The 13,424-nt window shown below is 44.6% G+C and overlaps 1 protein-coding gene across 1 annotated transcript; it reads right to left on the minus strand.

The window, feature by feature from the left end:
• Nucleotides 1-790: 790 nt before the first annotated feature.
• Nucleotides 791-4,285, minus strand: LOC136474266 (uncharacterized). Its single transcript, XM_066471853.1, has 6 exons — nt 3,865-4,285; nt 2,805-2,982; nt 1,573-1,670; nt 1,368-1,464; nt 1,206-1,291; nt 791-1,117 (listed from the first exon to the last, which is right to left on the minus strand). The coding sequence occupies exons 1-6, from the start codon at nt 4,039-4,041 to the stop codon at nt 1,064-1,066; spliced, it is 690 nt and encodes a 229-aa protein (XP_066327950.1). The 5' UTR covers nt 4,042-4,285; the 3' UTR covers nt 791-1,063.
• Between the last annotated feature and the right edge of the window lie 9,139 nt (nt 4,286-13,424).

Consider the following 13,424-nt stretch of genomic DNA (forward strand, 5'->3'; position numbering starts at 1 on the left):
ACCTAAGACTCATTTCATGTTTGGGTAACGCTAGAGGCAAAGGGTTCAATACTGGTCTTTTCCAATGCCAAGACTCAAAAGAGAATCATTTCTGCATATGTGTTTCCAGGAGTAAAAATACTCAGATTTAGGTTATGTCTCTCCTGACACCTAAAATAGGTCTCTGTATAGGTACTCTGTTGGAGGATCCATTTTGGGTTTGAGTGCCTTTATGGGTCACCTGTTTGAGACAGTCTAAGAGAGGAACTTAAGAGAAAAATCGAGTCAACAATAACAATTTAGATAACACATAGGCCCCATTCGCTTGTCTGAAACTTGGCTAAAACTGGCTGAAAAACACTGTTCCGACTGAATTGTTGTAAGAGAAAAATACTGTTCCGGCTGAAAAAAAAACCCAAATAAGCCGAGTATGGGGTAAGACGAACAGGGCCATAATCATTTATGTAGTGAAAAACAAACAGTGAGTCCCCGTTGAAATAATTGGTGCCAATATATATTTAGCGACTAAATTTAGCATGGGGAGCTGCTGACTATTAGCTAGAGTCGTGCTTACAATGTTTTTACTAATTGATTCCAACCACCTAGTGATATGTTCATCCAAATAGCCGCTGTTAATAACTAGCTAACTAATAGCCAGTAACAATTTACTATTAGTAGCACTAATGGATCTTGGAACAACCACGGAGGGGTATGTACATAATTTGCACTGGTCACTTAGCTAGCTACGATTAGCACTAGGATTCAACAGGCCAACACCCGTTATACACGAATTTCTAAATAAAGATCACAATTCACAACAATAGCACTGGTCACTGGAGTATTTATAACTACATTGCCCACAGTAAGATTGGACCGTTGCACTACAGGTGCAAGTTATTGGATCCAGTCATCCAACTATTCAGCTACACCCGTTAAGTCACCAACGTCTGCGATTGTACACAGTGTCACAGGGAACTTTGTGACTATTGGTCGTACATCTGATGTTAAGTAAAACTGCTAAAGCTTCAGACAACTTTCCCAAATGTGATACTGACAGACAATGAACAAGCAGAATTTTTCAGTTTCACTTGTGAAGAACACTTCTTTTCCGCAGTTTGATTTTCTTCTGTGGTTGAGTCTGCAGAAAATTAGCAAAATGCACATGAGCAAACTGAGCACTCATATATATAAAATAAAAGGAACACATGATGACTATGAGAACTAACCTTTCCCTTCTCCAAAGCTTCGAAGTCTATCCTGTTCTTCCATGTGCTCTTCCGTAATTTGATTGGCCGGTTTCCGACATATTTACCTGCATGATTCTTAGTTCTGTAAGTTGCAGTACCTCTGGTAGCCAAAGGATACATCAAAGGAGCTAGTATTCATACCATTCATCTCCTTCAAGGCAGAAGTAAGATCAGATGCATTAGCAAAACTAACAAAACCATATCCTTTAGTTTTACCAGTCCACTTGTCCCGCATAACCTGGTACAGAAGAGATCAACATTCGCTTAGTAAAAAATAGAAGATTAAAACTGTTAGGAAGAGCAGAAAATAAGAACAATGTAACTGTATGGAAAAGGTCAAACTCACCCTGGCCATATTGAAGGATGGATATTTTGAGAATGCCTTAGCAAGAACATCATCATTCACTTCATTTCCAAGATCACCACAGAACAAACGAAAGTCATCTGTAGATGAGAGATCAAGCAATCGTCAATGAGGATACTTGAAGTATCCCTAAAGAAACTAACTGAATGTCATCAGGAAGATTACAAGGTAGAATCACATTATCAATGCACAAATGACTTATAGTGCAACTCAAAACTTGAAGTTGTGGCCACTGGGCAGGTGAGTGCTAGCAAAACAATTATAGAATATTTAACTATTAAATACTTAAAGAGCTGCATTGACCGAAATGGTGCACATTTAACAGTACTGATTTTTTTTTCATGAAAAAGACATCTATGACACATCTTAGAAATTGTGGACATTACATAAATATTGTAGGTGGATGGACATCATTCAAACTTAAATCAACCATATGAAGAGGAAATGGTGCACATTTAACAATACTGATTTTTTTTTTCATGAAAAAGACATCTATGACACATCTTAGAAATTGTGGACATTACATAAATATTGTAGGTGGATGGACATCATTCAAACTTAAATCAACCATATGAAGAGGGAAGGAGCAACGAAGAAAGCAGCCAAGACAAAGTTCCTACAGCCAACAGACCAACAATCGACAGAACAAGCATGCCACCAGTCTTACATGACTCTTCACTGGCCAATATGGCGAACTAAGTAATGGAGGGAACATAACAGTAGGGGTGTGTGCTTGTTAATGCACGAAGACACTGAAACCCTACACATATGTTCACATCAAACATCACTAGAAGAATATGGTATTTCATATAACAGCATAAGCATGTCTAAGATTAATAAAGGCACATGAAACAATATTGAATTACATGTGACAAATCAGGTAAGCATAGGAATTAGGTAATTTGAAAATGTTTAGTAATCATCGCAAGCCCACCTAAATCCCGTGTGGCAATCTGTTGGGCTACACATCACATCCTTGAGCACCTTTAGAGAAAGGGAAAAAGAGCAATTTGTTTCAGATCAAAGCATAATAGATAGAGCACTTTAGTTCTTGCCTGTGAGACTGACATTTTCTCATGGTTGTTGTCTGCAAGATAACGGACAATAAGAGCTAAAAAACCGCCACATTGCCAGGTTAAGGATCCCATAACCACAGAATTGGAGCATTTGAGAAACATTGTGAAAAAAAGACAATAGAGAATTAGATATCTTACTTTCAGGCCAATCAGCCAAGGTAGGGTCCTCCCAACTTTGCCCAGCTGCCTTTCGAGGCACTGCCTTTTTGGTTGCTTCAACCTTCTTCTCTTTCTCACTATTTGCAATAGCAGCTTTAACAGTAGCTAGAGCTTCAGGAGTAATTATCTTCGAGTCCTTTTGGAACAACTGTTGGGCCTGGAAGACACAAAAAATAGACAAGTCACTAAATATTTTCAGCATAAACCATATTTAAAAAATACTTACGGCATAAACACAGATGAAGGAATAAAAAAAAGGATAGATGTAGATGTAAGACCTTATGAAGCAATGGTATAATGCACTTCTACTGAACCAAAGCTTGCACTTTTAACTTGTCAAGTGTCAACAGGGAAAAGATATCACATGACAATAGCTATTTCTCTTGGAGTGAAGACAGTATGTGAAACCCATACTGCCGCCCTCATTTCATTCGGATGTGATCTCAATGGTTCTTGAAAAAGAATCAGCACTAATCGACACAGATTGCTTGTTGCATACCTAAGTTATCTTGCACAGATACTTTTGTAGGCCTAAGAGCTACATAACACAGGGAATGCACCATTAAGAATTGCATCACGGATCAATCAGTTTCCATCGAACATTTTGCAGCTAGATCTTGCAAGGCAATAAATAGTTTCGTCTGAAAGTTACAATGAACTAGAGGGATGTCTGAACTAGGATAGATCTTTGTCAGAATCATTAGCTATCAAAGGTAGGATAATAATAATATACCTAAAGTCCTACATATATAGTGGCATAACCATCACTAATCAAATGATTTTTATTATGTCCTAGGTGTCTAACCAAGCAGACAAGATAGAAGATAGGAGTATTAATAGAATGGCCACATCAAGAAAACACAAAAGGGCAGAGAGTGCTTTCTTCTCCCCATCCCGCGGAGACAGAACGCGTCTAGCTAGATTGTCCCCATCGGCCATCGCTAAATCCACAATCACCTTTACTTCCGTATACCCAAATAAATTACCAAAAACATAGCCCTTGAAACTCTGATCGTAAGGTGCAGCTCGCGTAATATACCTGCTGGATTTGGGGCATGGGGTAGATGGCGTTGTACGCAGGCACCGGCGCCACCGCCGGCGCGGCTGCGGTCCCCGCTGGCCATGCGGCGTACTGCGCGTTCTGGAGGTGGAAGGACACGGGGAAGTAGGTGAACTGCGCGGCCGCGGACGCCGGCGAAATGGACTGCGTCGACATGTGGCGGCGTCGGGGTCGGCCGAGGGGGACGTAGACGCGTCTGGACTCTGGAGAGGCCGGATCGCCGGCGGAGCACTGGGCTGGCTACGGCGCTGGACGGTGGCGTGGGGCTGAGGTGCTCGTCGGTTCGGCCGTGTGGTGTGAGGTTGCGGTTGGGAGTGTTCCGGGAGAGGCTTGTGTCGATGAACCGTGTGAGATCGAATGGTGTGGAATGCTCTGGAAGCGTCTGGCGCGTGCGCGTGCGCGTCGTGCTTGGGAGAAGAAGGCTGAGATTCGCGGGGCGGGGACCGGACATCTGGGCTGACACCCCATTGTTGAGGCTGTGGGCCGAAGCAGAAATGAGTTGCGCACCCGTTGGGCCTGTGAGAAGCCGCGCAGTGTCGCAGGCCGTTTCTGTGCGGAAATGGCCATGTGGGCAGCACGGGTACGGCAGTGCCGTTCGCCGCGCGTTCAGCGCGACCATTTTTGGACGCAAGGTCCGTGCAAATCCAGGCGTGTTGGCCCAGGCTCGCCGTGTCATCCCATCCAATCCAAGGTTATGCATAGTTGTTGCATGGTAGCAGCCGCCTGTGCGCAGATCACAGCATGTTCTCAGTTGGATTGGATGATGAACAATTTGACAAGTAGGAATCTTGTAAGTTGTGTGCCGGTTTTGGAGGCTTCCCTGCGCACAACCCCCTGTGACTAATTGTCCGCAGGCTACTGCTGATGACATCCACTGACCACTGTTTGTATAAAATCATGTTCGTTACTCGTGGTGGGCGGGGGTGTCACTGCATGCATCTACAGCTCACATGAACACTGTTGGGAAAATAGGTCCCAGCAGAGTAAGCTAGAAGCGGAGCCGCCGCTTGGGCAAAGGCTCGACATAGGTGGGCCCAAGCACAATTAGGGTTTTATAAGTAGCGTTCAACTAACTTTCTCCTTTACATAGGGTTTGATTCCTCTTTTATATGGCATTATTCATAGAAATATCATTTTACATCTTTGCTCTATCCCAGCTAAGGCATATCCCCAAGAATATGCCCGTACAAGTGTATTCCTCCAGGTTATCTTGGGTCTTCTCTCTTGCCAACCGCCTTGCTCTATAGCAGTATAGCTAAAGATGTTCCTTGGACAGTACTACGCATGTATTTTCCTAGACAAATGGCCGGTCTTATTATGTGATTATTATGTGGATTGTGCATTCGCAACTCATCAGCCATGCCCCGCGTAATAAGTAATTAAACTGAACTGAGATGTACCCGCGCGCACGCACTCGTTGCATGCAGCACGGGAATGTTGCCGTTACGGCTGCAATTGCGCCACACGCGAACTCGAATGCGATGTCTGATCACCGATCCAAAGCATATGTGTATGCACCAGCTCATTTGCAATGGGCCAAACATCCGCTTTCAAACCAGGTCCCAAGTGGCCATGGGCCCTTTGGCGCTATATATGTGTGCCAAGACATAGGGGAAGTAGTGGTACGGTGTCACAAGATAACTGCTCGATCGTAGTTGATTACTTGCAGCTATATATGCTTTGCATCTGGACGTAATTTCAACAAGTTAATTAAAGATTATTGCTTCGCTAGGATCAAGTTGTGGGAAGATAGCAATAATTCCCAGACGCCACAGTGGGGCTGGGGCACCGTACCACAGAAGATCCTTCGTCCCGTGAATACAATCCCCCACCCCCAGTGACGACGATCGACATATGCACATCATGGGTAGTACATTTCTCAAGATATATTGATCCAGCAACTTGGACACAGGGAAAGTACTTGCCTGTCTAAAAACAAACGCATGCAGTTTCGTCCCGAGATACATGCACTAGCCCTTGAGGGCATGAGATATATCGACAAATAAAGCTAATTGGTCTGTCTGTGCAATTTGCACCTTACCGGCCAGAGTTCAAACCCTTAGGGGCGGATTTATTGGTCAGAGGAGGTGCAGTTTATCTGCGCATTGAAAAAAAATATCCTCGCCTGCCTTACGCAAAAGTACAGGTCTAAGGCCAGGCCAGTCTCACGGGAGCTGCGGTGCCGCTGTGTATGAGTGGGGCAAAGGTTTGGGAGTTTTCTCGACTTGCATCAGAAAAGTTATTCTTCTTAAGTACGATGTCCGGGAGCTATCCTACCCTCGCGGGTCGAGTTTTTTTTTTTTTTTTTTTTTTTTTGTTAATGTCCACTTCGGAAATAACGATATAATGGAGAAATATTCAGACATTGGCACTTGAGTATACACCAACGTTGTTTCCTCCTGCGGGGATAGATATATTCATTCATATATAAATAATGCTCCTACATATATAGATCTATTTACAAATTGATTGAAGATCGACGTACGTGGATCTTGTTTATTGCCACGACGCTAGCTAGACGCAATTAGCGCTATCGAATCCGTGTTGCCCTGTCACAAGATCGCCTACTTTGTCGCGCAAAGCCGGCTCGGATTATTGTATATAGCTAGTAAAATTTCCCGCGCTTCTCGTCCTCATCTACTTGCTTTTTTCTTTTTTTGAAAGAGATCTACTTGCATTTGCATCTGCTGAGACCTCGGCATAGTAACCGGCTGTCCTATAATCGGTCGCGACACAACGTACGTACGCACGCGTGGGGGCACCTCGCTAGCTAGCTCCTCGCGCGCGCTCACCATCTCATCTTCTCGGCCAAGCGTGTTGCTTCATCAGCTGGCTGATGATGGCATATTGGCACCGGTGACGCCTAGCTAGCTCGACTGCACCGGGCCCGGCTGGGTCACGCGCGCATCTATCCCGCTGCGGCTGGGAGAAGAATCGGAGGATGCACGCATGGCCATGGACACGGCGGAGAAGACGAACGAACTTCCTCGATAAGGAATCGTTGATAAAACAGGCGGTTAATCAGCCGTGAGAGCGAGATTCAATTGGGTTTCATGATTACAAGAGAGACGACGTACGATTCACAAGCTAGATTAATGTAACTTGTTGCCGCAACAACAAATCCATGTCCATCTGTCACCAGTCCCCTGTCTGTCACAACTCACAACTCACATGTCGTCGCCGGCCGATTGGTAGCCTAAAGCCTACGCAGCAGTCGGCAGCATGTCGCTTTTGCACAGTCGGTGCTTGTAGCAAGGCTACTCCCTTTTCAGTGCCAGTGAGCTGCTAGCACATATTTAATGCCCTATTTGGCTAGGCTTATGCTTAGGCCTCGTTAAGATACCAAAAAAATTTGGCAAAATACTACTGTAGCGGTTTTCGTTGTTATTTGACAATTAGTGTCAATCATAGTCTAATTAGGCTTAAAAGATTCGTCTCGTGGATTTCGTCTAAACTGTGTAATTAGTTTTATTTTTTATTTATATTTAATACTTCATGCATGCGTCCAAAGATTCGATGTGACGGGGAATCTTGAAAAATTTAGCAAAATTTTAGGGAACTAAACTGGCCCTTATACTCGGCCTGGTTCGCTTCTTGATTTCAGTCAGACTTATTCAACCAGTCAACAGTGTTTTCTTCTCACAACAAACCAGCACCAGCCAGTCTAAATCAGCCCAGAAACCAACAAACGAACACGGCGACTTTAGGCTCTGTTCGGCCGCCGGAAGAGATGGCTAATGTTGATTCGTTGTGAGAGAAAAACACTGTTATTTCGCTGAAACGGTGCGGCTCATGCTCCCGATGATCAAATATATACACTGTTCCATTGTTACACCACTATGGCAGCGTAACATGAGAAGCACTACTGGAAACAGGGCCTTTGCCGAGTGCAAACTTCTTTGTCGAGTGTCAAAAATCAAGCACTCGGCAAAGACCTTCTTTGCCGAGTGTCGCACTCGGCAAAAAAGGGCACTCGACAAAGGACTTTTTTGCCGAGTGCCAGGCTCTCGGCAAAAGCGCGGTACTCGGCATAGGCTGCCCCGCGTAACGGTGTTCGGCCACGTCCTTCTTTGCCAAGTGCCTGCTGTTAGACACTCGTCAAAGATTTTTTTTTGGAAAATACTTTGCCGAGTGCTTCTGACACGGCGCTCGGCAAAGATAAAAATATTTTTTTGAAATGTCTTTGTCGAGTGCCTAACAGCTTCGACACTCGGTAAAGGAAGAAATTAAAAAATTTATTTTTTTTGAAATACCTTTGCCGAGTGCCCCTGTGAAGGCACTCGGCAAAGAGAAAATTTCTAAAAAAAAATTCAAAAAACCTCTTTGCCGAGCGCCTTATTCTTGGCACTCGGCAAAGACCCCCTTTGCCGAGTGCCATGTCCCGGCGCTCGGCAAAGTTTTTTTTGCCTCCAATTTTTTTGTGCAACCCTTTTAAAGTACCAAAAACTCCTCGTTAGAATTTGGGGATTTTTTGTGGTTGTTTGATATATTTAGTTATTTTATTTCGTTTACTTGAATTTTTTCAAAAAATATAAATTTGAACTGCACGTGGTACGAATAATGGAATTTAATGATTCAAAAATAATAGTCATGTTACTGAGTGTAGTGTGAGGCCGTATCTAGGAACGGACCTAAAATTTCGGACATCTTGTTCACGAAACATGACCGCGAACTTGCGTGCGAAGTGTTTTTAAATTCTATAAAAAGCAAACGAAGTCCAAAAATCATGAAACTTGTTGAGATGTCGTGATATCGTATGTGGAGGCTATGATAAAAATTTCAGAAGATTTCGTGCACGTTGTCATATACGATGCTTACTAATTAGCCCCCGCCCCCGCGCCCGCGTGTGGCCGAGCGTGGCCAGCTCGCCCACGCCGGCCCACCAACGCCGGCGGGTGGAGGAGGGGTGGAGGAGGAGGAGGAGGAGCCGGCCCTGTCCCCGGCTGCGCCCCATGGATCACCTGCCCCGACGCCGCTGAAAGCTCTAGTTTGGTTTTGGTGAATTAATGAAATCATAAGTGTTAACCTAGTTTATCAAGTGATCATGACATAGGTAGTACATTACAAGAGGTGAAGCAAATGAAGATCATGACATGATGATGGTGATGCCATGGTGATGATCAAGTGCTTGGACTTGAAAAGAAGAAAGAGAAAAACAAAAGGCTTAAGGCAAATGTATAAATGGTATGAGCTATTTTATTTTGGTGATCAAGACACTTAGAGAGTGTGATCACATTTAGGTTTGATAGCCGTACTATTAAGAGGGGTGAAACTCGTATCGAAATATGGTTATCAAAGTGCCACTAGATGCTCTAACTCATTGCATATGCATTTAGGATCTAGTGGAGTGCTAACACCCTTGAAAATGTTTGTGAAAATATGCTAGCATATGTGCATAAGATGATACACTTGGTGGTTGGCACATTTGAGCAAGGGTTAGGAACTTCATCGGTGGAGTGTCCACTCGTAGAGTGCGGACAGTCCGACGGTGCCACCGGCGCCCTAGATAGAAAAGACGAAGGTCACTATAAATGACCGGACGCTGGTCTCTAAAGGACAGGCGTGTTCGATCAGTAGCAGCAGAAGAGGCGCAGCGTCGGTCATCGACCGGACGCTGACGCTAAAACGACCGGACGCTGGCTGACTGCGTCCGGTCACACTAACATGGCCGCGCACAGAAGAGTTGCCGAGTGACCGAACGCGTTCGGTTGTGAAAATTCATTTCTGGAACCTTACTGGAAATGACTGGACGCTGGAGGCTCAGCGTCCGGTCACTTATGCCGCAACGTCTGGTCGTCTGTTGACCATTGAGATCGGGCGGACAATATTCAAAGAGAGGGGACACGTGACGTGTATCACGTGACCGGACACTGAAGGCCAGCATCCGGTCGATCGGACCGGAGCGTCCAGTCACCTCGTGTTGTGTCTAGTGAAGGGGTACAACGGCTCTATTTTGTGGGGGCTTCTATTTAAGCCCCATGGCCAGCTTAAGCTTACTCTTTTGGCCATTTTGCATTGACATAGCAACCTGGTGAGCTTCGCTAGAGCCCTCCCACTCATCTCCATCATTGATTCATCATCTTTGTGAGATTGGGGGAGAATCTAAGTGCATTGCTTGTGTGTTTGCATCTAGAGGCACTTGGTGTTCGTATTTCGCTGTGGGATTCACTTGTTACTCTTGGTGGTTGCCACCACCTAGATGGCTTGGAGCAGCGAGGATCATCGAGCGGAGAGTGGTGATTGTCTCCAGCTCCGATCGTGGTGATTGTGAGGGGTTCTTGACCTTTTCCCGGCGGAGAGCTAAAAGGTACTCAAGTGGATTGCTCATGGCTTATGTGATCCTCATCTTGTGTTGGTTGTGCGGCACCCTATTGAGGGTTTGGCGTGTGAAGCCAATTAGCGCGTGAACCTCTAAGTGAGTGAATCGCCACAACGAGGACTAGCTTGCCGGCAAGCAAGTGAACCTCGGTAAAAATCATTGTGTTCATCATTTGATTCTGAGGTGATTGGTCTTCATTGGTATTCATTCTTGTGATTGATTGGCTCCTTCCTCGATACGTCGGTATAAACAAATTGCTCATTCTCTTTACTTTACCGCAAACTAGTTGTCAAGCTCTTTAGTGGAGCTAGTTGTGAGAGCTTGTTATTTTGGTTAGTATGACTCTTTAGTTAGCCTTTGAGAGCACATTAACTTAGTGTAGTGTCATAGCTTTTGTGTGGATAGAAACTATACAAACTAGAATTGTGGTAGGTGGCTTGTCTTTTTTTAGTAGGCTAGCGCAACACTTGCTTTGCCTCATAATTATCTAACCGGTTTGATAAGTGTTGTTGTAGAAATTTTTAATAGGCTATTTACCCCCCCCTCTAGCTATTAGGACCTTTCAAGTGGAATCGGAGCTGAGGTCACCATGATTTGAGGCTTAACAACCTTCGGTGTAAAAATAGCTCAAATCAACAACACCAAGAAGCCACCCCAATTTGATGGCATAAATTATCCATATTGGAAATCAAAGATGACCACACATATCAAGTCAATCAATAGAAAAGTGTGGAAGGTGGTAGAAACCAAAATTGAGATTGGTGATCTGGAGAATCCCACCGTGGCCGAAGAAGTGCTTCTCCAAAACAATGACATTGCTCTAAGTGCCATTCATGATGCAATTGATGAGAGAACATTTGAGCAAATCAAGAATATTGAGATGGCTCATGTCGGTGCGAGACCCACGGGATACCCCGTAAGGAAGGGGGAAGATCTAGTCTAACTAGGATTCTTCCCCTGTAATCTTAGTAGTAGTATTATTCTATAATCCTACTAGGAACTCTTATTGTAAACCGACTAGGATTCTGACCTCCCAACTATATAAAGGAGGGTAGGGTTCCTAGGGACGAACAACACAACACTTTACAATCAATCCAACACAAAGGCTAATGCCGACTGGATGTAGGGCTATTACTCGATCAACGATTGAGGGTCCGAACCAGGATAAATTGACTGTCTCTTGCGTTAACCGTCGAGTTCCGCATACACTGAAGCCCGAACATACTACCCCGGGTACTCCCATAGTAGGCTATCGGTGGTCAAACATCGACAGTTGACGCGCCAGGTAGGGGCTTTCGATGACTTTGCATCCGAGAGCTCGATGACCTCGACAACATGATCTTCTCGATAGGATCAACCTTCATCTTTGGCTCATGGATCTACGAGGCGAATGACAATGGCAAGCTCCAAAGCCATCTATTCGAAGATTCGAATCACTACGAAGACCTCTCTATTTCAGCGACTACGACAGATCAGCTTGCTGGAAGATTCACGTAGCTCGCGATGTCCGATCCAATTCAGATTTCACGACTTCATGCATCCAATTCAAACTCAGGCTCCGCTTCTAAGACGGAGTCTTATCTGAGTTCTTTTAGAAAACCGAGTTCTTTTCTGACAAGGCTCTGGAACACGACATCAACCTATCAAGAATACAACTCAGAGTACACTCAGAGTACTTTAAAGAAGATGGGTCCTTTTCTGTTTGGTCTCGGCAACATGGCAATGTCTTGCCAAGCACAACTCAAAAGATCTCTTAATCTAGTGCTTGGAATACCACTGACAAGAGCTCAGGAAGGTCTCGTACTAACCGTAACATCTCAAGACTGCATCATCCACTGGCCAGGTTCTATTCCTGAGGATAGCAGTACCCGGCTAGTTAACACAACAACGACAACAGCTCTACCCTACCAAGAAGGAGACTTGATCTATGACCTTGAAGCCTCTACTGAAGTTATCAATAACTCTGACAGTACAGAAACCAATGCCGATGACAGAACAACTCATGCTCAAGAAGTATTCATGATTCGCTGTCCTCGATCACCATTGGTCCCCCAGAAGCGCCCGACGTTAGATATTCAGATGAATCTGAGTCCAACATATCACCATTTACCCAGGGGCACGATGGTGAGACCGAGAATCAGAGGCAAGCCAGAGAGAGAAAGAACAAATTAAAACAAGGACGTCAACGCCGTGCTAAGCAGTGCAAGGAAGCTTGGATCAGATATGAGTCAGACCTAGCTAAGTACAATAGAAGAAAATTAGAGTGAGAGGTCAAAGAAGGACGAGCGGCAAATACACCCTACGATAAGATCCAAGAAGCACTAGAAGAACTCGGGGCAACTTCACATCCCAGTGAAAAACAAGAACAGCTCTGGGACTTCCTCCGATCAATAGTCCTAAGGACGCACGACGGAAGGGCCTACTTAAGACTACCTAACAGGTCAACATCTCATGAGCAGGAAGATCAAAATCAAAGGAAGTCCGCTTTTGAGAGACTTGGACCAAGTGGAAGTCATAATAGAGAAAGTAAAAGAAACCATAGTCAAAATGACCGAGTCGAACAACCAAGAAAGGCCAGAAGCAAAGCACCTACTTGGATAGCCACGCAAAAGTACTCTCACCAAGACAGCAGTTGGCAAGAAGGGGGCGCTGAATCAAAATACACAGAAGCCATAACGCACGATAGATTTCCCTATTTTGCAAACAGACTTGCTTCAATACGACTGCCTCACAAGTTCAAGCCGTCCAACCACTCCAAGTATGATGGCAAGACCGAACCAAGACAGTGGCTCAGGATTTACTCACAATCGATTGAATTGGCCAGAGGAGACGATGACATCAAGATGTTGTTCTTTCCCATGGCCCTAGAAATCATGCCCCTTCAATGGTTTGACAAATTGAATCCAGGATCAATCAGAAATTGGGAGGACTTGCAAAGAGCTTTCTGTGAAAATTTCATGGGTATCATTACACACCCAATCACCCATGCAGAGTTAAAAGGACTCAAGCAGAAAGGAGGTGAAAGTCTCAGAAATTACTATCGACGATTTGGCAAACTACGAGCTCAAGTACATGACATCACCCAACGAGAAGTAATCGAAGCTTTCTCTCACGGAATCATGGCTAGGTGGCAATTTCAAGACTTCTGCAAAGAAAACCCAAGAAACAATGAAGAATTTAGATGAACAGTGGAAAAGATGATTATTACAGAGGAAAAGAC

The sequence above is a fragment of the Miscanthus floridulus genome, chromosome 8 (assembly GCF_019320115.1).
Source record: "Miscanthus floridulus cultivar M001 chromosome 8, ASM1932011v1, whole genome shotgun sequence".
Taxonomy (NCBI): Eukaryota; Viridiplantae; Streptophyta; class Magnoliopsida; order Poales; family Poaceae; genus Miscanthus; species Miscanthus floridulus.

Bases quoted from the DNA above. Each gene is read 5' to 3' on its own strand.
- LOC136474266 (XM_066471853.1), bottom strand. From the start codon at position 4,041: ATGTCGACGCAGTCCATTTCGCCGGCGTCCGCGGCCGCGCAGTTCACC. The intron at 2,983-3,864 runs GTATATTACGCG...TGTGTCTTCCAG, and splicing joins CCATGCCCCAAATCCAGCAG to GCCCAACAGTTGTTCCAAAA. The intron at 1,118-1,205 runs GTTAGTTCTCAT...AATTTTCTGCAG, and splicing joins AAGCTTTGGAGAAGGGAAAG to ACTCAACCACAGAAGAAAAT.